Source organism: Scleropages formosus, chromosome 1, assembly GCF_900964775.1.
Source record: "Scleropages formosus chromosome 1, fSclFor1.1, whole genome shotgun sequence".
In the NCBI taxonomy this organism is placed as follows: Eukaryota; Metazoa; Chordata; class Actinopteri; order Osteoglossiformes; family Osteoglossidae; genus Scleropages; species Scleropages formosus.
This window is the reverse complement of record NC_041806.1, coordinates 24,902,250-24,924,385: the sequence shown is the minus strand read 5'-3', so window position 1 is coordinate 24,924,385 and position 22,136 is coordinate 24,902,250. Positions and strand designations below refer to the sequence as shown.

General features: G+C 44.4%; 2 protein-coding genes across 5 annotated transcripts in view; one reads left to right on the top strand and one right to left on the bottom strand.

Annotated features, from left to right (window-relative positions):
* The first annotated feature begins 2,676 nt into the window (after positions 1-2,676).
* LOC108930973 (monocarboxylate transporter 13) overlaps positions 2,677-22,136 on the top strand; it is a 20,003-nt gene continuing 543 nt past the window's right edge. Inside the window, exons 1-6 of one of the 3 annotated variants that reach the window (XR_001965879.2) lie at positions 2,677-2,962; positions 8,432-8,644; positions 8,869-9,012; positions 9,786-10,586; positions 10,837-11,161; positions 20,775-20,853. Coding sequence is in view for 2 of the 3 variants with exons in the window: in XM_018746481.2 (XP_018601997.1) it covers positions 8,443-8,644; positions 8,869-9,012; positions 9,786-10,586; positions 10,837-11,117 (1,428 nt within the window). In the remaining variant the exon portion in view is untranslated. Of the gene's footprint in view, positions 2,963-6,973; positions 8,645-8,868; positions 9,013-9,785; positions 10,587-10,836; positions 11,892-20,774; positions 20,854-22,136 lie in introns of those variants that run through there. The other 2 variants (XM_018746481.2, XM_018746483.2) reach the window with 2 other exon arrangements.
* gldc (glycine dehydrogenase (decarboxylating)) overlaps positions 17,497-22,136 on the bottom strand; it is a 20,818-nt gene continuing 16,178 nt past the window's right edge. For both annotated transcript variants that reach the window (XM_018746479.2, XM_018746480.1), the window contains 6 exons: positions 21,502-21,643; positions 21,019-21,130; positions 19,640-19,735; positions 19,268-19,440; positions 19,059-19,139; positions 17,497-18,899 (listed from right to left, as the gene is read on the bottom strand). In XM_018746479.2, the coding sequence (XP_018601995.1) occupies positions 18,759-18,899; positions 19,059-19,139; positions 19,268-19,440; positions 19,640-19,735; positions 21,019-21,130; positions 21,502-21,643 (745 nt within the window). In that variant the 3' untranslated portion in view covers positions 17,497-18,758. The remainder of the gene's footprint in view (positions 18,900-19,058; positions 19,140-19,267; positions 19,441-19,639; positions 19,736-21,018; positions 21,131-21,501; positions 21,644-22,136) is intronic.

The following is a 22,136-nucleotide window of genomic DNA, read 5'->3' as shown; positions in this document are numbered from 1 at the left end:
TATATGCATTCAGTTTGAGAATACAGATTGTCAGTTGTTGCAAAGCATTCCCTTCTCCTGTGTTTTTATTAATGACGTCATGAGCGATTAGTCGACGTCAACTCAACTTTCATCACATAACTTTCGACTTTAAAAAATCTGAAGTCGTGCAATCCCTAGGATGCATAAGGACTTCTGGATTCCCTTATGATGCCTGCTGCTAACAGTCCCTGTAGATGACACTGCAAATCATCCAGATCAGCAGGTGCCAAACTACGGGATCTCTTTTGAAATGGCCTATCATCGGTAAGTCTGATCCCATGTTCCACCCCCTTTGCCAAACCAACATCCTACTCATTCAGCAAAACACACTAGCTCATTCAGCTAATTTATTCTTCCACTCTTCAGGAATAGGTGAATTCCCAAAGTCAAACAACGCTGGATCAATCCTTGTGGACTTCTTGACATCATTACTCTTTGCAACAGTCACTGTGTCTGTGACATACAAGTGTGCAGTAATGGTGCCGGCTGGAATGGAAGCATCTTTGCAGAAATCATTGCGCAACATGACCAGAAAGTTGTCTTTGTCCACAGCTGATGAAAATAATACAGTGGACTGTACCAGCACACCGGAAGGAAGCGCAAAAGTGGGAGTTCGCTCTGTAATAAAAATGCTTTTTCCCTATAGATTGGGTTTCTTGAATTTTACAGACTGCAACGTCCTCACCAGCAGCAGTAATGATCAAAGGGCCAGGACCCACCCATCTGACATCAGCCACTTTGTCTCCAGCATCGGGGGGGATATTCCCCATGTGGGCTGGCATCTTCAAGAGCACATGAACACTCCCACGAGGCCCGAGGAACTTCGTGTGTTGCCAGTATTGGGTTCTCCTCCTTGGCTCCGTGGCTGCTCGACATGACGGGCTGAAAACTTGCAGTTTCCTAACACAATTTGTCTCGTTGGACACAAACGAGTAAAACAGGGAAACGTATCTTCCTCAACTCTCTGAACAAAAACACATCAAAAAATAAAACTATATTGTGGCGCGCAGTGCTCTGGTTTGGAGGGACGAAGAAATGATGCAGAGGCAGCGTTCATTTTGAACATTTATTTGAACACCGGCACACAGGGAAATAATTCTCTCGGTCTGAGGACCCCGTGTCTCAAGCCTCAAGCTAGCCTTCCCAGCCTGCTTAGCGCCCCCAGCCTTTCTCCTCTTTCTCCTCGTGACAGACCCAATCACCCCTTGATAGTCCCCGTACATCACCCAAATCCAGCCAATTACAAGGTACGTAGGAAAAGATGTTATACCCCGTGTGTATTTTCCAGCAGCTGTACGCAAGGAGCCAGTCCAACCACCAACCTGAAGTCACAGAGAACAACACCCAGGATAGCCAACATACATCTTCATGCCCTGAAACCAAGATGCTTAACTAACCCTAACCCACCCACAAAACCGAAACTAATCCCGCCAACAAAGACCAAACCAACAAACCAGATCAAACCCACCAACAAATAACCAAACCAAGTCTAACCTACCAATACAAAACACCTAAAGCAAGCCTAACTCAACAAACCAGCCATCCAGCCAACCCACTAACAATAACCAACCACACTCAACAAAGCCAAACCTATAGACAGTCACAACCACCAACAGAAACCAACCAAGCCTACTCCCACCACCACAAAAACTAACCCTCAAACCAAACAAACGAAGTCTAACACATCAACTCAGCACCATCAACCCATACCACCAGCAAAACCAAGTCAACAAACCGAGCCTAACAACCAACCATCGAACCACAGCCACCAAAGTCAAACCAACAAATCAAGTCTAACCACATTTCCCGCTCAAACACAGTAACGCGAATTGTTACAATATTCAACGGCAAAATATGAACCCCCCTTCTCCTCACACCTCGAACACTACAAAAAAACTCACTTCCAGAAATGTCTAAGCTTCTCCAAGTGCGGTCCACCCTCTTCTCTCTAATTAGTTTCCCTCAGACCAAAACCCAAATCAGTTCACAATCAACGCAAGACTGACAATATCACACATAGGTTGTACTGTCCCGACACGTGTTGGCACGGCTTCGAACAAACCGTGTTGAAATCATGAAACTTTATTTAAACCCTCAAAAAAATAAACTAACAAACCAGCAGCACGTCTACGGGGCTACACACATAGAAACATGTGACAGTGAAAATTACACATTACTGCAGAATTAATCGAACAACTGGTTATATTTAGTAAGTTAGAATCATTAACATGATATAAAAAGTGTTTTGAGCTTTTCCACACTTATCCTTGGTGCTTTTGTGAACTCTGGACATATGTTTACGCTTGTGTACATGGTGTTCTCATTCATTGGGCATGTGATGGTGAAAGACTGGCAGGTTGTGTTGTGAACATGATGTTCATATGTGTGCTGTGACTGGGAGTTGGGTTCTTTGTGTCTCATAAAAAACGGCATAAAATATTTTGGTTTGATGCCCAGTTTGCAGGAAGGTGCTGTCTCATTTGCTAAAGGGCAAATACTTAGTTTGGCAAATGTCTTATCTGAGAGCTGCACTTAGTCCGTTGAATATTTCACAATAATAAAAACGGAAGCGATGATGAAATCCGACTTAGTCCCAAGTGCGAACTCTGGCGTCTCTCTCCGAAATTCTCCAGAAAGTGACCGCGACCGTTTCCTCGGATTATTCGCAGAGCGCCCCCACGCTCGAGTGTCCTGTTGGAACCGGTTCGGGTGTCACTGTAAACAGGGCACCAGCGGCGGAGCTTCGGGAGCGTCCCGCCTCGCGGGGGCGGGGGGTGGTTACGGGCACCGCGCCCTATAAATAGAACGTTGCGCCGCGAGCCGCCCGGCTCGCCGCGTGCCACACAGCGCGGGAAGCGCGGGAGTCATGAGGACGCGAGGTGTTTGTCGGGGCTGAAGACGCCGGCAGCCGCTCGCTCTCCGCTCCGCTCCGCTCCGAAAGGTGACGTCCCCGACGCGGAGACTGAAGGCTGCGTTTCTGTGACGCGCATCTCGCTCCCGAGCGAAGTGTCTCTGCGCAAAACCATTTGTCGCCGTAACGAACACAAATCGTCAAATGGAAATGCCCTCGATCTCTTCTATGAGACGTGGAAATTTAATTCATCGTAAATTATTAACGGGGAACGGGAGCAAACGAGAATCGGTGTTTTTCGTGTTGTTTCTGAATGATTTTTCTAATTATTTTGTGACATAGATCATGTTCTTATTACTACTACTAGTTTTCCTTACGCTCGAATTAACTGTAAAATGCCAGAACTAAATAGAAAGGTGGGACACTGTTTTTGTCAGAATTTGAAACTACAAAATACTTTGCTATCCTTTCTGTTCAAAACACTTTAATTATGATATAATAATAATAATAATAATAATAATAATAATTTCTGGGCGCAGCCAGGGAACGAGGCCGAGGGTGTCTGTTTTGGTGGCCGCAGGATCTCGTCTCTGCTTTTTGCGGACGATGTGGTCCTGTTGGCTTCATCGAATCAAGACTTGCAGCGTGCACTGGAGAGGTTTGCAACCGAGTGCGAAGTGGCGGGGGTGAGAATCAGCACCTCCAAATCCGAGGCCATGGTTCTCAGTTGGAAAAAGGTGGATTGCTCCCTCCGGGTTAGGGGGGAGTTGCTCCCTCAAGTGGAGGAGTTTAAGTATCTCGGGGTCTTGTTCACGAGTGAGGGAAAAATGGAGCGGCAGGTTGACAGATGGATCGGTGCGGCGTCTGCAGTAATGGGGTCGTTGTACCGGTCTGTTGTGGTGAAGAAGGAGCTGAGTCGTAAGGCGAAGCTCTCAATTTACCGGTCGATCTACGTTCCTACCCTCACTTATGGTCATGAACTCTGGACCGAAAGAATGAGCTTGCGGATACAAGCGGCAGAAATGAGTTTCCTCCGCAGAGTGGCTGGGCGCACCCTTAGGGATAGGGTGAGGAGCTCAGTCACCCGGGAGGAGCTCGGAGTAGAGCCGCTGCTCTTCCGCATCGAGAGGAGCCAGTTGAGGTGGCTCGGGCATCTGTTCCGGATGCCTCCTGGACGCCTCCCTGGGGAGGTGTTCCGGGCATGTCCCACTGGGAGGAGGCCTCGGGGCAGACCCAGGACATGTTGGAGAGACTATGTCTCCCGGCTGGCCTGGAAACGCCTTGGGGTTCCCCCAGAGGAGCTGGAGGTGGTGTGTGGGGAAAGGGAAGTCTGGGGGGCTCTGCTTGGACTACTGCCCCCGCGACCCGGTCCCGGATAAGCGGAGGAAGATGGATGGATGGATAATAATAATACACACACACACACACACACACACACACACATTTTCAGAACCGCTTGTCCCATACGGGGTCGTGGGGAACCGGAGCCTACCCGGTAACACAGGGCGTAAGGCCGGAGGGGGAGGGGACACTCCTAGGACGGGACGCCAGTCTGCCGCAAGGCACCCCAAGCGGGACTCAAACCCCAGACCCACTGGAGAGCAGGACCCGGGGTCGGTCCAACCCACTGCGCCACCGCGCCCCCAGCTGATAATAATAATAATAATAATAATAATGTTTTTAAAAAACTGGACCATCATATCAGTGGTGTGTGATACTGAAATTTATACTAATTATTGCTTAAGAATAAGTTTTCGTTATATGTGGCTTTGCGTTCCTGTGTCACATGACCTTGAACGATTGCACACCCATACCTCACATTGCGGGATTAATTTGTTCAGTGAAATCCTCCCACTTGGGAATCCCCAATTTTAGGGAGGCGAATTGCCTTTATTTCTCGTGAGGGAAAATCTTTTCTCAGATGGAAAATTGATCAAAATGCAAAACTAAAAGCTATTATATACATGGCAGTGATGAGACCAGCAAATTTGTTTAACAAAAAATTAGCAGAAATATTTCCGTCTGGTCTTTTAATGTTATATTTTGCCTCATTTATTCTTTATCAGTATCTCCTCATGCAGTGTATCTGCTCTTGCAGTGGTCTTCTTTACCCCATCAGCACAGGATATGAGACAGGGTCCACCCTTGACCTCACTGGTATTGATGAAAAGGAAGAAAGTTCACAAGATCTTTTTGCTGTACGGCCTTACGAACAAATGAATGACCTTAGATGACCTTCATCTGACCATGGTATGAGGACTTTATTTATGGAAGTGTCAGGCTATTCATGTTATTTGAACTGCCTGTATGACTTCAATAACTGAGTTGATAGTCACATGTTTCTACACTAGTACCTGAGTTTATAAATGCATTTGGGACCAGAAGTGGGTCCATAACGTCACGGGCAACAAAATCTTAGTAATACACCTCAATGTTGTCGATGTATTCTCGGGGGCAGCTGCTGTTAGAAACATTGGTTTGAGCTGAAATCAACAGGAAATTCCTTGTAAGACTTTAGTGTGTTTTCATCAACGGCGCACACAGTGGGCAGTGCAGCGGAGAGTGTGCCGTCTCTGTGGAGCTTGCATGTTTTCCCTGAGCAGGGCGAGCAGAGAGTGTGTGAGCTCAGAGGATTCGGAGTCTCGGTGTCCGTCCGCCACGAAACACTGGGCTGTGTCTGATGTTTTTAATAGAAACTAACCTGTGAATAAAGTTATGCGTTCAGTCGTGTTATCAAGCTTTCATGGAATGTGCCATAGAGACTGGATTTATGAACATTTACAGTTACAAACTTCTGGTCTCAGTCAACTACATGCGTTGAGGTAAAGTGTAGTACAAAGAATGAAGTACGTGTATGGAAGTAGAATGACGATGTAACGGGTGAAATGCCGCTGTGTTCATTAATAAGCTCATTGTATGAAACATGGATATATGTTTTTGTTCATCGTACAGGACCCTGTTTTTTTTGAGGGCTACAGGTTATAACTTTGCTTCATGCTCTATGAACAGCAGTAGCTGAGGATGGATGGATGGATGGATGGATGGATGGATCAATAAATTGACTCATACTGTTCTTATAAGGATGGGGGTGTGGTGGCGCAGTGGGTTGGACTGGGTCCTGCTCTCCGGTGGGTCTGGGGTTCAAGTCCTGCTTGGGGTGTCTTGTGGTGGACTGGTGTCCTGTCCTGGGTGTGTCCCCCTCCCCCTCCGGCCTTATGCCCTGAGTTGCTGGGTGGGCTCCTGTATGGAACAAGGGGTTCAGAGAATGTGTTTGTTCTTATAAGTAACCCTCATAAAATTCTACCTCGTTAGTAGCTTTCTTCTGACAGCGGCCAATGAAAATTCCCATCCGGGCTGAATTAGCAAGGATTTTTGCTGGGATGTCGAGTCCGATCAGCGTTCGTGTCATGGAAGCTGTGAGCGTCCAACACGTCCAACAGTTTTCTTCAGAGATGTTACAGTTTCAAGTTTATTGTCATAGATACAAGTACCATTTACGTGTATCATGAAAATCTTCCCGAATGCTTCTCCACAGACTATGGGCAAGGACAATAGGAATACTGCACAAACAAACAAAACAGTGTCAATGAGAGTAAATAACTAGCAGCATTGCCTTTTGCCGCATTCCTTCAGGTGCTGCTTTGTACCTTCAGTTTCCCTAGAATAATGAGTCGTTTGCTGCATTTCACTCGTACTCTTATTAACTGTACGCTCTCTGCGCTGGTGTCCTGGATTTCATGATAGGCGAGGGACACGTCGAGTGTGTCGCTGTGTGTTTCGTCTGCCGAGGTGCCCTTGGGCACAGCTGGCCCGTTGAACCTTGGAGAGGGGTCTGAAGGTTTTGCTGTGAGTGGAAAAACAGGCGTTTACACATACGCGCACCTAAAGTGTGTGTTCAGTCAGTGTAACTGAACAATTGTACAAAGTGTGTTGTCACTAGGGGGCGTGATGGCGCAGCGGGTTTACTGGGTCCTGCTCTCTGGCGGCCGCGTCTGGGGTTCAAGTCCCACTTGGGGTGCCTTGTGACAGACTGGCGTCCCATCCTGGGTGCGTCCTCTTCCCCTCCAGCCTTACGCCTTGCGTTGCCGTGTTAGGCTCCGGCTTGCCACGACCCTGCTCGGGATGAGTGGCTTCAGCCAGTGTGTGTGTGTGTGTTGTCACTAACATGACTGTCATTTACCATTTCAACAGTGTTCCTCAGAACATCAGTGAATAGGCGGAACATTTATGAATTACTGCGGCCCTGGCATTTTCAACATCTTCAATAAAGTGTATTGCGTTATGTTTATAATTGTCTAATTTTTGAACTGAGGGGTCACTGTTCTGATATTGAGGTGTATGGTTGCATCTTTAAAATACGCTTAAAAATATTGTTGCTGCATAGAGTAAATAGCATGAAAACCCTGAATAGTTTGCAGTTTATATTTTTATCTAGCAGGAACAGGGGTCTTATATGAGTTTTTATCAGTTGCTGTCCGGACCAGTTAACTCACCTGCAGTGCTTTTAGATGGTTTCTTACGAGACCTGACAGCTTTCAGCTTTTCCTTTATCACCTGGTCTGCCTCCAGATGTTTTTTTTTTCTATTGCTGTGCATCTTCAGCATAGTAACAACAAAAACACAAATCACTGCCTTTTCACATCTTTAGCCTTTGTTTACGCTGCTGTTTGTCACATGCCTTTTAAATGTGACACAGGTCACACACACTACTCAGTCTAAATAAAAAGTCCTTGAAAAAAGAGTATTTTAGGAGATAAAAATTAATCTGTGCATTTATCTTGTGTTATTGCAATCCAGTCTGTCTCAAACACAAGCACGATGGGAAATTATGGCACACATTTGCTCCTTGCATCACAAATGGTGCAGTTGCATTTCTGAAGACACACCTTTTTTTCTGTATATATTTTCCAAAAGCTGCATCATTTCTGTTTTCTCTCATTTCTGTAGTAGAGCGAACACAATCCAGGCAACAGAAGTCAGTAAAACACACCAGAGGGGGGTATGGGACCCCATCAATTCAACTATGCTTCTGAGGTGTTTACTGCTCCTGTCTGCTGTTCCTGAGTTTGCGATTCTATAATAACGCCACTGAGAAGTGAACTGTTTCCATGGAGATCATAGTGCAGATAATAAACAAAGCTGGACGCACTTTGTGTGTCAATCAATCAGTCATTAGCTCACATTGATCAGGAGGCTGTTTTTGATAACTTTTTTCAATAATTTTGATTTAACTGTACTGCAGCTCAAAGCAGATGAAAATTGCTGACTTTTTGATTTATTATACATTTTTACAGAATGTAACCCACAAATAAATTGAGACATCTGTATTATTGAGTGTTTATTGGTTGAGTTACTGGTAAAAGTGGCTTTGGAGTTATAGAACAAGTTATAATCTTCTGGTTCAACTTGTGTTCCTAACCTCAGAAATTTTTGTGTGTGTGAAAAGATTCAGCTAATGAAAAATGTGTCACTGCCTGTAAACACATATCTTGCAGTGTGTGCTTGATTGATTGATAGATTTTTTTCATTGACTAATTTATTTATTTATTCCGTTCGCAGGGTTAAGACTGATGAAGGACTCCGGGGTTAAGCCCCCAGATGGGGGCTACGGTTGGGTGGTTGTGGCCTCTGCCTTCACCGCCATGGGCCTCACAGCAGCTGTTCTAAAGAACTTTGGCCTTTTCTTTTTGGACATCCAGAGGTCCTTCGGTGTTCTGACAAGCACCACATCCTGGGTCACTTCTATTGCCATTGCCATGTTCCATCTGGGAGGTACTTATTGTCATACTGGTTCACAGGATCCGTGACTAGAATATCACGCTGTGCTGGAGTCTTGTCTTGGGCTGGTGGTCCCTGCTCTCGTTTTGTCCCTCGATATACGTTTTCACTACTTGTCCTGTTGAACCTTTACTATGGTATGATTGGTATCCCTCAATCACTGCCTGCATAGAGATGCTCCAGTTCTGCTGACCAGCTGTAGCCGTCTCTCCTTCCAGCCCCAGGTGCCAGCGTGTTGAGCATGCGCTTCTCCCAGCGTGCCGTCATCATGGTGGGGGGGTGTCTGTCTGCCTTGGGAATGGTGCTTGCCTCACTGGGACTGAGCCTTCCCTGGATCTACCTGACTATGGGCCTTCTGCAAGGTAGGTATACTTGTAGCTCTATAATAAGTTCTTCATTATGGTAGCCATTAGTTGACTGTCTTGTTTGTATCAATTTTTCTTGCTGTATGCCTGTGTTAAAGCGCTCTATGTCACTACGTGAGAAGAGCGCTCTATAAAAAATAAAAATAATAATAAATAATAAAATAACTCCACGGCTCCGGAGCTCCGGTTTTAAAATCATTTTATCTTCATTTAAAACCATCATTTAAAAATCTGTTGATCAGGCTGCAGTTTGGTTCTGAGCTGTGCTCTCTACTGCCAACGCTGACGCCCCCAAGCACTGTGGAAATGGGCAACATCACATTTTTGTCCAAGGCGGAATAGTTGAACTGACAACAGTATCTTGGCAGGTCGCTAAATACGCAACTCCTTCCCACCTCTTAGAACCTGCTGATGGGCAGACAGCATCTCTTCCATTTTACTGTCTTGTGTGCAATGGGTTGGCAACACTTGCTGCTCAAGTCCAAGCAGCAGTACTGACTACTGATGTTCTACGTTCAGAGGTTTAGCAGGACGTTTCTTCTGTTTAGGATTGGAGGATTGCTGCTATCCTTACTCCTGGAACTCTGAGACAAGGCAGGATTAATGAAATTAGAACCGTGTTTCATGAAAGGTTCCTGCTTTGTTTCAGGCCATTCAGTCAGGAGCAATTGGTCCAACAATTGGTCAATGACAGGCAATGGCTCGTACTGTTTTTGAGCTGCTGCTCTTCGCTGAACTGTACATTTTCCCTCTGCTTCTCATGTCTTCAGGCTTGGGAATATCGTTGTCGTGGATATCAGCGAACAGCATGGTGAGCCACTACTTCTCCCGGTGGCGCTCCATAGCGTACGCCATAGCCAGCTCTGGAGAGTGCATCTTCGCCATTGCCTTCAGCCCCCTCTTTCAGTGGTTCATCGACACCTTCACCTGGCAGGGGGCGCTCCTGCTTATTGGGGGCCTCCAGCTCAATCTATGTGTGTGTGGGGCCCTCATGAGGCCCCTGAAGCATCCCCTGACCCGGAGCCGGAGCCCTGCGCTCGATACGACGGACGTTCCTGAGCTTGGGGATTCTGACGTGCGTGAGCAGGAGGAGGTGAAACTGAACTTTCAGTGGTCTCTGCTGAAGAAACGGGAGATGGAACTCTACATACTCTTTGCTGTCTTCGCAGCTGTTGGCTTCTTCATTCTCCCCTTGTACCTGGTCCCTTACGCCAGCAGCCTTGGCCTAGAACCGTACTGGGCCACCTCGCTGTTGTCGGTGATGGCGCTGGGAGACCTGATGGGCAGGCTGACCTGCGGCTTTCTGGCCAACGCCCGGTTGATACGCAACCTGCAGCTCCTGGTGGTGGTGGTGACACTGCTGGGGGTGGTCCAACTTCTGCTCCCCACTGCAAGGAGCTACGCTGCCTTGCTGGTATTCTCCTCTTTCAGTGGCCTCCTCTTTGGAGGCATCGTGGCTATTCACGTCACGTCTATCATTGACGTGGTCGGGGTGGATGCGTTTGACAGTGGCCTGGGCCTTTTCATGCTCTTGCGCAGCACTGGCGGCTTCATCGGTCCACCAGCTGCAGGTGAGAAGCTGATGAATCATTGTGAGCATTTCGGCACCTCTGTAAGACCTGCAATACCTTGGATGGTTATGTGCTTTACTGTACAACGTATCGCTTATCCCTACAAGTGGTTCTTCATATACACATGTAGAAAAAAACAAAAATGTGAGCATAAGCTCTGTGAGCGTGATGCCGGTGCCTAACAGCAGCTTCGGTGTTAAGTTCACTTTTAACCTTGACCTTCCCCATGTGTGTGTTTACTCTGTCACAGGCTGGCTGGTGGACAGGTTTGGTGACTTCAGTTCCAGCTTCTACCTTTCTGGAGTCTGTTTCATTGTATCTGGCATTTTTGTGGTGCTCGTGGACCTGCTGCTGCAGAGAAAAAAGGCAGCTGGAAGAGAGCAGGGACTCAACCCTGAGCTGCATGGCTGCCCGTCCACAAAAGGAGACACCGGGGGTTTGTGCAACAGTGGACCAAATAGCAGCTCGGAGGTGGTTGTAAGCCCAGGAAATGCCGCGGACCTGGGGCGTAAGGGGATGTATAGTGCATGAAGCTGCAAGAACCTGCGAGCCCCAGCAACTGTATTTCTTCTAAGGCAGGTTATGTCTGCGTTTTCTGTTTTTATGGTTTCTAATGAGACGGCTTGCTTTGAGGTGAACAGAATGAAATTAGACACCAGCATATTGTAGATTCCTGATAATACTGTAGTACAGGTCAGTACGGGTCATACTTGTCTAGTTCACTTGAATAAAAGAACCCCACAGCAGCCCCACCCTGCCTGCAGGCACGTGTGTGTACCCTCATGGATCCTCAGCAGTGTTCACTGGTTTTATCACAGCCACCGCAGAGCTCAAGTCTCAGGACGTAGATCATCAGTGGCAAGGAAGTTCACGAACTTTCTTTACTTTGTCTTTCAAGCCTCCTATGACTGGCTGCCGTTGGACGGCTGTTTTCTCTCTGACTTTCTGGGTGTGCATCACCATTGGCATGTTTGGTGGGATCTTTGAACGTTCACTTTGTACGAATCATGATTTACTTTTACATTAGTAGCAGGTAGTGCAGTGGTCAGGACTGTCACCTTGCCACCAACGCCAACGTGTTCGAGTGGCAAATTCCACTGTAGCTCTTCCGGGCAAAGTACGTACCCTGACCTGACGGGGTTAAAATTATCTGGCTGTATACACTGGTAAGTAATTCTAAATTGATGAGCACAGTATACAGACCTTCCACTGCAGGTGGCTAAATGGTAGTGGTACTTATTCAGAAAACACACACACACACACACATTTTCTGAACCGCTTGTCCCATACGGGGTCGCGGGGAACCGGAGCCTAACCCGGCAACTCAGGGCGTAAGGCCGGAGGGGGAGGGGACACACCCAGGACGGGACGCCAGTCCGTCGCAAGCCACCCCAAGCGGGACTCGAACCCCAGACCCCCTGGAAAGCAGGACCCGGTCCAACCCACTGCACCACCACGCCCCCCTGTTCAGGGAACATAGTCTTTAAACACTCTTTTAAATTCTCTTTCTCCTTTATTCTGTTTTTTTTATTTCATCCGTTTCTTTTTTTTACCTTTCGGCTAAACTCAGGGTTGAGAAATTGCTCTTTTATTTGGAAGGATAATTCCCATGATTACTCGAGCAGTTAGACAGTACCATGGAGTTGTTGTTGTTATTATAAAATTGGGATGTGCGGTCAGTTGTAGGTTCAATCCCTGTTCAGTCTGTGTGGAGTTTGCATGTTCTCACCATGTTCATTGGAGCTTTTTGTCAGTGCTCTGGTTTCCTCACGCAGTCTAAACACATGTGGCTCTAAATTTCCCATTGTGTGTGAATACTTTGCAGTGGACTGGTATCATGCTTAGCTTATTGCCCTATGGTTGTGGAATAAGCTCCAGACAACTGCGACCTTGTCTTACGATAAGAACTTATCAACAAAGAGTGCGAGTGATGATACTCAGCTGATGCCAAACAACCTCATTCTTCCTTCCTTCCTTCCTTCCTTCCATTTTGGCTTTGACATTGAATATCTTTCATTGCAGGTGAAAGCTTAACTGCTCAGGAAATTGATTCTTATGTTTGCTGAAGGTCTAGAGCATTAGAGACTCAAGCAGGCTTAGAAAGTGCAGGAGAAGATTTATAGATTCTCAGACACATCTTTACTGATGCACATGTCAGCTTATGTAAACGGAGCGAGAAATGTGAAGCTGCTCTGCTGTGAAACGCCAAACAGCAGCACCTTGAACCTTACTGAAGCAATCGTTGGTTGTTGCGATTTCCATATTTATGTATAATTTTCTTAACTGTCAAAGCTGAACAGAATCCATGTTGCAGTGCCTGGAGGGATGGTCGCCAAGGACTTGAGCGGGTTTTCTCTTCGCAGATATCCTGAAATCCAAATTTTAACTTTTATGCTGTGTGAATTTGTGCATGTTTGTCTTATCTTGAGGATATTTTCAAAAAGTTCCAAAAATTCTTGCTGTCAAATTTCATTTTTCAAGTTCTGCTGGGGTGGGATTAGATCTAATTTACTTCATTACAGCTAATCAGTGTGAAGCCTTTAACATAACAGTCTAGTAAATGTGTGTGTCCCTAGGTTAGTTACTACTACCTAATAACAGATAATGATTTATTATAATAGTTCTTAGTCTATTGACTAACATAAAAATAAGTATCACACATGAGATAGAATGAATATGCAAATGAGTTAATAAAACATGCACAATTACTATTAGTGTCTATATCCTCTAACATTTTTACTTTCCAGCAGTGGAGAGATGCGTGTGATTTGAATTATCCTCAGATGTAAGAATTCATTGTTAGAATGAGTCAGTTACAGCACATACAGTTACGTGCCGTTTTGAAGATAGAGGACGGTAAAGGGGTAGTTACCATGGAGCGCAGTGGGAGGAATGTGGTGCAGTAATGGACCGAGGACACCTGGCAGCCGGTGGGGACGGTGGTGGTGTCGGCAATGAAGACGTGCACCTCACCTACTGCTGATGGACTTGCCAGCGGCGATCTCATGCAAACTGCTTGAGAAAATAATTTGTTGAATTATTCTTCAAAGGCATGGAGCTCCTGAGAACACAGGGGCGGATTAAGTGTTCTGCACTTTAAAGCCAGATGGGCAGATTATTCGCATTCCTTAAATGCCAAATATGCGCAGAAACCCCTTACAGAGCGCTCACCAAAAATAACCTGACATTTCTGAACATTTTTGTTTTGCATGGAACCAATGCATTAAATCTCAGTAATATGGAGTCATTTCATTAACTGATACTCCGGATAGTGATCTCTCCAAAGTGTGCCGATGGGAAAAAATAAGAATAAGACAACGCACAGATTTATTTCTGGAGACTATCGGAGCTGCAGCTTCTGACGCTACAGGTCTGAGAGGTGGTCTTAGCAAATGCCTGGGGAGAGCAGTGACCCGAATAAACATGCTGTCCCAGTCAGTCAGCAGGAGCTGAGGATGGTGGGTGGAGGTCCAAGCAGACCAGAGCCCTTGTGATCAGGTCTAAGGGGTGGCCTTCTAGTCCTGAAGCCCCGGCTCTGTTGCTCCCCGGTACCACTGGGGCCCAACAAAGGGCTCGATGAACTCGGGTCTTTTACCGGTTCATGAGATCTAAGATACTGGGAAATCGAGCTCTTTGACATTCACCTGTAGCTGGGACTTAAAAATAAGTCTCTAAATTAGGGCATTAACAGTACGAAAAAGTCCACAACATATCTTGGTTTGTCTGGATCTGAGGGCTTCTTTTATGGCAAGAAAAAGTCCTGAAGATGTATGTAATAAATGAATAAGATGTAATAAGATTTTAAGTCCATATTAACATTAAAAAAGTCCCAGCAGTAAATACTATGGCAACACTCGTTCATTGCTTTGACAAACCAAATGCTGCCATAATCTGGGAGACCAGCGTGTACAGTTGGCCAAATAGGAGTCGGCTCGTTTTGTACCGCAGCGAACGGAGTGAAATAGCTTGGAGAAAAGCATCGGTTACTCAAACAGCTTTGCTCATTCTGGGAACATGTGAGAAATTCCACCACTATAAAGCAGCATCTCTCCACACGATGGCCACCTTCCCTCACAAGTTGAGGCAAACTTTTACTCCTTAGTCACGTGACTCTCAGAGGCACTTCTACTGCATATTTAGTCATTTGATTAAAGTCCAAGATCTTTCTGCAAAGCCCGGAATCTTCCGTGCAGTAACTTTACCATCATACTGTGGTCTTTCAGCTGATCCCAACACAGTAAAAACTGCATAATGCTGTTTATTTCCTGTAAATCATAAAGGGTCCTATCAGTTTTTCACCAAACCATACCAAGGCCTTTTCACTATGGCTTCAGTTCAGTCAAGCCCATCGCTCTCCTTACACACCTTCACCGCAGAGCTGGAAGAGACAGGATGGGACCCAGAGCAGCAATAGGCTTTACAAAGACTTCCAGAAATGTAAGATTTAGTATGTAAGGCTACAGGAGTGAAAAGTGAACACAATGCCAGTCCATGGAACAACCATCACACACACTCGTTCGCTCTACTTCACGCTTTCGCACACTGCAGGCAATTTAGCCACCGGTTTATCGTCAACGTCTTCGCGCTGTGTGAGAACACCCATGTAAACAGTGGAGAACGTGTTTTGTCTTGAGAAATTATTACATTTTCATTTTAAATTAAAAATCGGCACCGTTTAGGTAGACTTTAAATTGTCATGAAATTATCACTGATCATTCTAACAGTAAATCTGATCATTTGTCATACACATAAACAGATAACAGTTTGTAGATAATTTATACATGAATAAAAATTAACCTTTCCTTATTTTACCAGTGATCCCTGGGTTGAACATGAAGTTGTTTAACAAATGTGGCTATATAAAATTTATTTTAATAGCAAAATGCATTTTTTTTTTCTGTTCTTGAGGTTTATTGACTTCAACACCTTTTTCATGTCTAGTATATTTGTTTACTGGGGAATTTATTCAGTTGTTTCTATGGTTACCATGACTTGAGGATACAGTAGTTAATTAGTGTCAAGACTAAATTTACATAATAAAATATTTTTTTAAGTCCATTTTTTTGTGAAACAGTACTAGTTACACTTTGTTTAGGGTTTTTTGCATCGTGTACCATTTTATTCCTCTCCATTAATGAATAACTTCATCCTCTGTGCAGGATCCCAGTGGAATGACACTGCCTTTAATGACTTGTCTATGATTTCTGTTGCATGTTTATAAAAATGAGAAAAAAAAAAAATGTCCAGCCACAGAAACACAGAAGTCATAGATAGTCATGGTAGTGGGGTCTACAGACTCAGTTAAAATGTTAATTCCAGATTCAAGCAAATCATTCATAGTATAAATCAAACAATTAGCTGTAGATTCGGTATTCCAGCAAGATTAATTTTTTATACGACAGCTCACAATTTTCAGGGTGTCCTTTGCCTGTGAGGACAGAAGAGCTACTATACACCCAGCATCATAGATTCACTTGAAAATGTTGCTGTGAGAAACTGATTTAGTCTTATTTCAATCGTTTTCTGTGTCAAGAATCATAAAGCAAATGGCTTCATATTCATTGATGGCTGAAATGAGCTCCTACAAACTCAGTGAATGTTTCTGGGTTCTTCATAAAACGATACAAGAAGGCCCAGCGCTTGGTGTTTGGAACTTTTCTCTTTCATTAACAAAACAATACTTTGGGCAGAATGGAGTCAACAAGTCCCTCCTTGTTCCCTTCTGTGCGCCGCTTTCAGTTCAGACGTCGGAAGTGTCACAATCAATCACTTCAAAAAGGCTGATCCCGGTGGTTTTTGTCCTACAAATATGATTTTAGTAATGGTCAGCGGAACCCTCCGCCTGAAGTGACCTTCCCTGCTTACAGTCTAATAGTCAGGCGGTGGGGCTCCTCCAGACTCCTTGTGAACTGACTTGCACCCACAGCCGTGACCCTGGTGCCGCAGACTTTCCAAAACGTGCTCTACACAAGGGCAGCTCACAAACATTTAGACTAAAGTTTTAACTTTTTTGTAGCTTTGTGTACACTGGTATGACACAGGTCCAAACAAGTCTGGTTAATTGCTGGTGTGTTTCACTGTTGTTCACAAGGCCGCTCCCCTTTCCATTTGCGCCACACAAGGGCAGCGTGCCGTTACTCGTTCATTGTGGACTCATTGCGGATTAGAAGCGCGGATCCAGCGTCAACTCTTGGCACAGTACGGAATCGTTTTGCCCCAACAAAACCTTTAGAAATGTGTAGGTATATTTTGAATTGCTTTTGTGACATAGGTGATACCTTTGAGACACATCTTTACTGGACAGAAAACAAGGATCCAGCCGTACAAGCCAGAGAGCAAAGAGCAAAGGCTGGAATGGAAAGATCTGCCATTGCCGTCAAAAAGAAATTCAGCACCTGGCCCAGGCAATGGAGGAAGCGGTTCATGGGGGGGCTTGTTGCGCAGCAGAAACCCTTTTCCTGAGGACATTCAGAAGCTTGTCCAACATTTGAAAAAGTGTGTTTACTGAATTGTTTTTGACAGTTTGCCAGGTTAACTGTATTTTCTGAACTTTTTTAAAATCAACATATTGTGCATACTTTCACTTACATGACTTCCGATCTCAGTAACAAACTTCCTTTACTGCACTTTTTTTTCCCCAATTTAATTCCTCATCCTTACTTTTTAATTTATCTCATGCTTACAACTTACCTTATCTAAAAACAAAGCTAAACTTGGATGAGTGGTGAAACATCTGCAAGAAAACTCATCCAAGTCCAGTTGCCTTTATTTTAGCTTTGTTTTTAGATATACCATGACCTGGATAATTGACAATCTTCACAGACATAAAACTTACCCTGTTAAGCTACTTACAATTATTTACCTATTTCTACAGCTAGGTAATTTTACTGGAGTAATTTAGGGCAAGTACCTTGCTCAGGGGTGCAACAGCTAGAGATACGATTCAAATCTGCAACCTTTGAGCAGTAGCACAAGGAAGACCAAAAGAAAGGGCATTCCTGTCTCTCGTTTCTGGGAAGGGGGTCTGGTACAGGCAGTTTGACTCAGCTGTGCGCTGCATACCCCTTCAAATCAGAATGGAAGACTTGAGATAAGCAACACGTGTCACACATCTCCTCAGCTGAACAGGAACCATAGACCTCAAACCCTGTTCTGCAACAGGAGCATGTGGTATAAATCAGTGAAGTGCTGAGACTGGAAAACTGATATGAGTTTTGTGATCTGCACCGTATATTGCATTTGTGCCCCATTCCAGTTTAAGTCCACCTTACCTCTGAGTTTAACCTGAGCTGAGATTTACCACACCTCCCAGACAACACAGGAAGCGTAGCGGTTGTCTTTAAAGCTGTGACAAACATTCCTGATACTTTACAGCTTTTGCCCTGAAAATGCTCTAGCGGCTCTCACACCAGTGTTGTGCTCCAGTTAATACACTTCATGGGGCAATTGGGGGGGGGTCATTGCATATGTCTTACGAAATTTGGCTACAGGGTAGAGGAACTGGTCATTCAAGGCTTGCATTTGAATCTTTCCACTTATGCTCCTAACAGCTCCACAGACTCCCATAATGGTTTTCTGGAGAAACCACAGCCTGTACTTAAAGAGGATGTCTGTTCTTACAAAGTGGTTTCCATAGCAATAGCAAATAAGGGTAAAGTCAAAACTGAGGTTAAGTGCTGATGCTGGAGGGAGGTGTTCAGTTCATCTCCATATCGTACAGTGAATCCATGGGCCTGTTCTCAATAATTTAGGATTTGATCTGTCTGCCAAAAGACCCACCTCAGTGTTAACCCCACTGTAGTAGAAAGTCAGTATTTTCAAAACATTTTATTCTTTTATAATCAATTGCTTAAAGTTAATTAGAAAAGATTACCCCTGTGACTATTTCAAAGAACCATCATTGATGTTTTGGTGAAACAGATGAAGGTTAAGGGAACCACACTTTTCAAGAACAAAAAAAAAAAAAAATCTATACATACAAAGTAAGTCAATCAGTCCATGTGTAACTGATGATTCTAGTACAGAGACCAGAAGTTAAAATGCAAAAGTTATTTTTAAATCTGAAAGTGATGATCTTAGGCACTTGCAGTGCACCAAGTGGGAGACAAAACAAATATACAGTGTTGATTTGAATGCACTGTGAGATGACTGGTGCAATCAGTGGCCCTGCTGTCAAGACGAGGCCCTTTCCTGTTCGAAAGGCGACTCATAAATGTCCATGGGTGGGCAGGTGCACACCAGGTGCTGGTCGCCATAAATGTCATCGATTCTGGAGATGGACGGCCAGAATTTGGTCTCTGGTTTCACAAATGGCTGAGGATTTGAGGAGAAAGGGAGGGGGAAGTTACACAGAACCAAAAGAATGTACTGAGATGGAGATAAAAATCCACACATAGGTCAGCATGAACACAACATCCACAAAACGGCACAAACACGGATAACAAAGGAATTTACTGAGTTGCGGTCACTCACCATGGGGAAGGCGGCACTCTCTCGTGTATATGGTCGGTCCCATGTGGACGAGGAGATGCAGGCCAGGGAGTGGGGAGCCATCTGTAGCAGAGGGAAACCAAAGAGCCAGTCAGCTCTAGCAAAGCCTCTGTACCCCCCCATCCAGACACCTAAACATTTTAATAACCAGCTATTTAACCCACTTAATTCCTCCAGAGCTCTGGACTCACCTTCAGGGGGTTTATGCGCGAGTCCATCCTGCCCTCCTCAATTTCAGCGATCTCGTGTCTGATGCCCACAAGGGCATCACAGAAGCGATCCATCTCTGCCTTGTCCTCAGACTCTGTGGGTTCAATCATCAGGGTCCCAGCCACAGGCCATGACATGGTGGGGGCATGGAACCCTGTCCATTGTGGAGCAAGAAAGTGAAATGGGAGGAATTACAGTGATTAAAAAAAGTTTTTAAAAAAAAAAATGAAAATGAAATGCACGGAAACTCTCTGCAAAGGACTACAAAGCAACTCAGGACATGGGTAGCTTCAGTACACCACAATGTGGTGTTCAGCAGACCACCAGCAAGCCCTCCTAGTAGGGCCACTTACCATAGTCCTGCAGCCTCTTTGCAACATCCACAGCCTCGATGTTTGCAGTCTTTTTAAATGGCCTCACATCCAGGATAAACTCGTGAGCCACAAACCCTGAGAATTGCAGGAAGTCATGAAAAACACTGGCGCACCCACTCTAAGTGACCGCACACTGTACATGGAGGCTCCTGCCACAAGGGAGCATCCTGCTTGCCTTAACCCTTGGGTTCTCCATTAGTCTTAAGACTTTATTGCTCACAAATGCATGCTCCTGAGAAACGTAGTACAGGTGTATCCCGAGACACGACAGTTCAAGTTACGAGAATTTGACTTTATAAATTTCCTTTCATATGAATAAATTAGCTTGCAAGGCATTTCATCACTTGTACGAAACTCAGATTTAGGTTTCACGCGCCTCCCTGCATCTGAGTGGCATGAAATCTTGGGAGTTATTGTTTGGATCCTGCTGCATTAAGTTCTCAACCTACATAACCCCTTTTTGTTAGTTTCACCTTTTATAATCTTGGTTCTGTGAATGTGAATTCATTTCCAAAGAAATTTCTAATTTTTGTCTTTACTGTTCCATTGCACAATCCATAAACAGCAAGTTCCACTTTGTGGTGCCTCGCTTTGGCGCTCCTGCAAGTTCGTTTCAGTGACAGCAGTCTTTGGAAATGCTCTGTATTAACACCGTGCATGTCTGAAATGACAGACATTATAGGATTTCTATTATTTAAAAAAAAAAAAAAAAAAAAAAAAAAATTGAAATCTGTGCAAACTACTCCCAACACCACAACTCCCATCCACAGTTGCCTGCCCTGAAAGGACATTAATTAGAGCCGATAAACTCACTGAACTGTCATGCAAAATAGCTGTAATGCAAGGTGCCACAAGGGAACTAATTTACAGATTTCTCCCTCAGTACCATTGTAATCTGTCTGCATTTTTTGTTTGAGCATCTGTTTAAATATTTGCTATACTGAGTTATAACTTGCTTAAGCTATCCATTTTTATGGGATTTGGTGATATTTTAGCATAAATGTATCACTTTTGGAGTTCAGCAATGCATTAAAATTTTGGCCATAGAAATGAACAGTAATGTCTTGCGACAACATGATTTGTGAGAACTCACGTTACTATTTTTTTTTTCCAGGAATGAATTACCATTGTAAGACAGGGGAAAACGACTGTATACAGAGTATCAACATGAAGCAAAATGCTGTACAGTACAAGTAAGTTTAAATGTGACCATTTAACCGTAACACTAAGTATCACATACATTTTCCTAAATGTCACAGAGTATGACAAAGTTTTGATATGGTATGGTTCCGATCATAATTTGCACAGTATTCTGAACACAGCATTAAATACACAGAACTGCTGAGATCCAGCCCCACCTCTCACACCCCTGTAGAGGATCTTGTAGTGCTTCTCCAGCCGCTTAGCCATGTAGTTGGCATTGAGGATGGCCACTTCTGTGGCATGCTTCAGGCCCTTTGCACCCATCATCTACAATCAGACAAGGGAGCAAAGTCAGCGGTGCTTTCTGACTGGATTTTCTCCCTTGTAGTAACAGCACGTCCCACATTCAAGTTTACTATTATTCTTAACTTGGTTGACAGCAGGCCACATGTACACTATGCTACTTAGCTAGTTACTCATTTATAAAGTTGAATATTTTTACTGGAGCAGTTCATCGTAAGTACATTGCCTAAGCATATTGTAACAGAAGATAGATTTGGGTCCTTGACCACCACACTATACTACACAGATAGCACCCCCATGCTACATACTGCATATGAAACTGCTTCTTTTCAAGAACTTGCTATTCTGCTGAATTTCCTAACAACCACTGAATGAGCACTCAAGGAGGTCTTTACCTTGATGTATGCCCATGAGATGGGTAGAATGGCACTGGAGCCCCAAGGGGCAGCACTGATGGTACCCAAAGAACTGAGTGTGTTATCAGACTTCAGAGTCACCACTGGGTGGCTGGGCAGAAACGGGGCCAAGTGCTGCTTTCTAAAAGGGAAGGATAGGTTAAAAAAAAGTCTTAAAATAGGTCATTCATAATCATCTAATTTAATGTTTTCCATTGTTTTAATTTTAATGGTTTTTAGCTGTTTGAGTTCAGCCCTGCATATGGAAATTAACCAAATTATAGATTTTTACTAATCCCAAAAATAACTAATGTGAAACAGCAATTTTCTACCAGACCATCAGATCATAATTTTGCTGAACTCAGTCCATAGCTCAGCTCCACCGCTATGTTCATCTCCTGATATGATCTAAAGTCAGATTTCAGGTTTATTAAAAAAAAAAAAAAAATTATTATTATATATGGCAAAACATCACAGATTGAAAAATAGTCATTTGGAATCTGCCAATTTCCATAGATGTGTTGAGTCATTATGGTAATGCAGGAACTCTTCTCATTGACACAATATTTAAAGCTTTTTCTCCCTATAAGAATTCACTTTTTTGCTTAGTGACATGTTGCAACACTGTAATACAG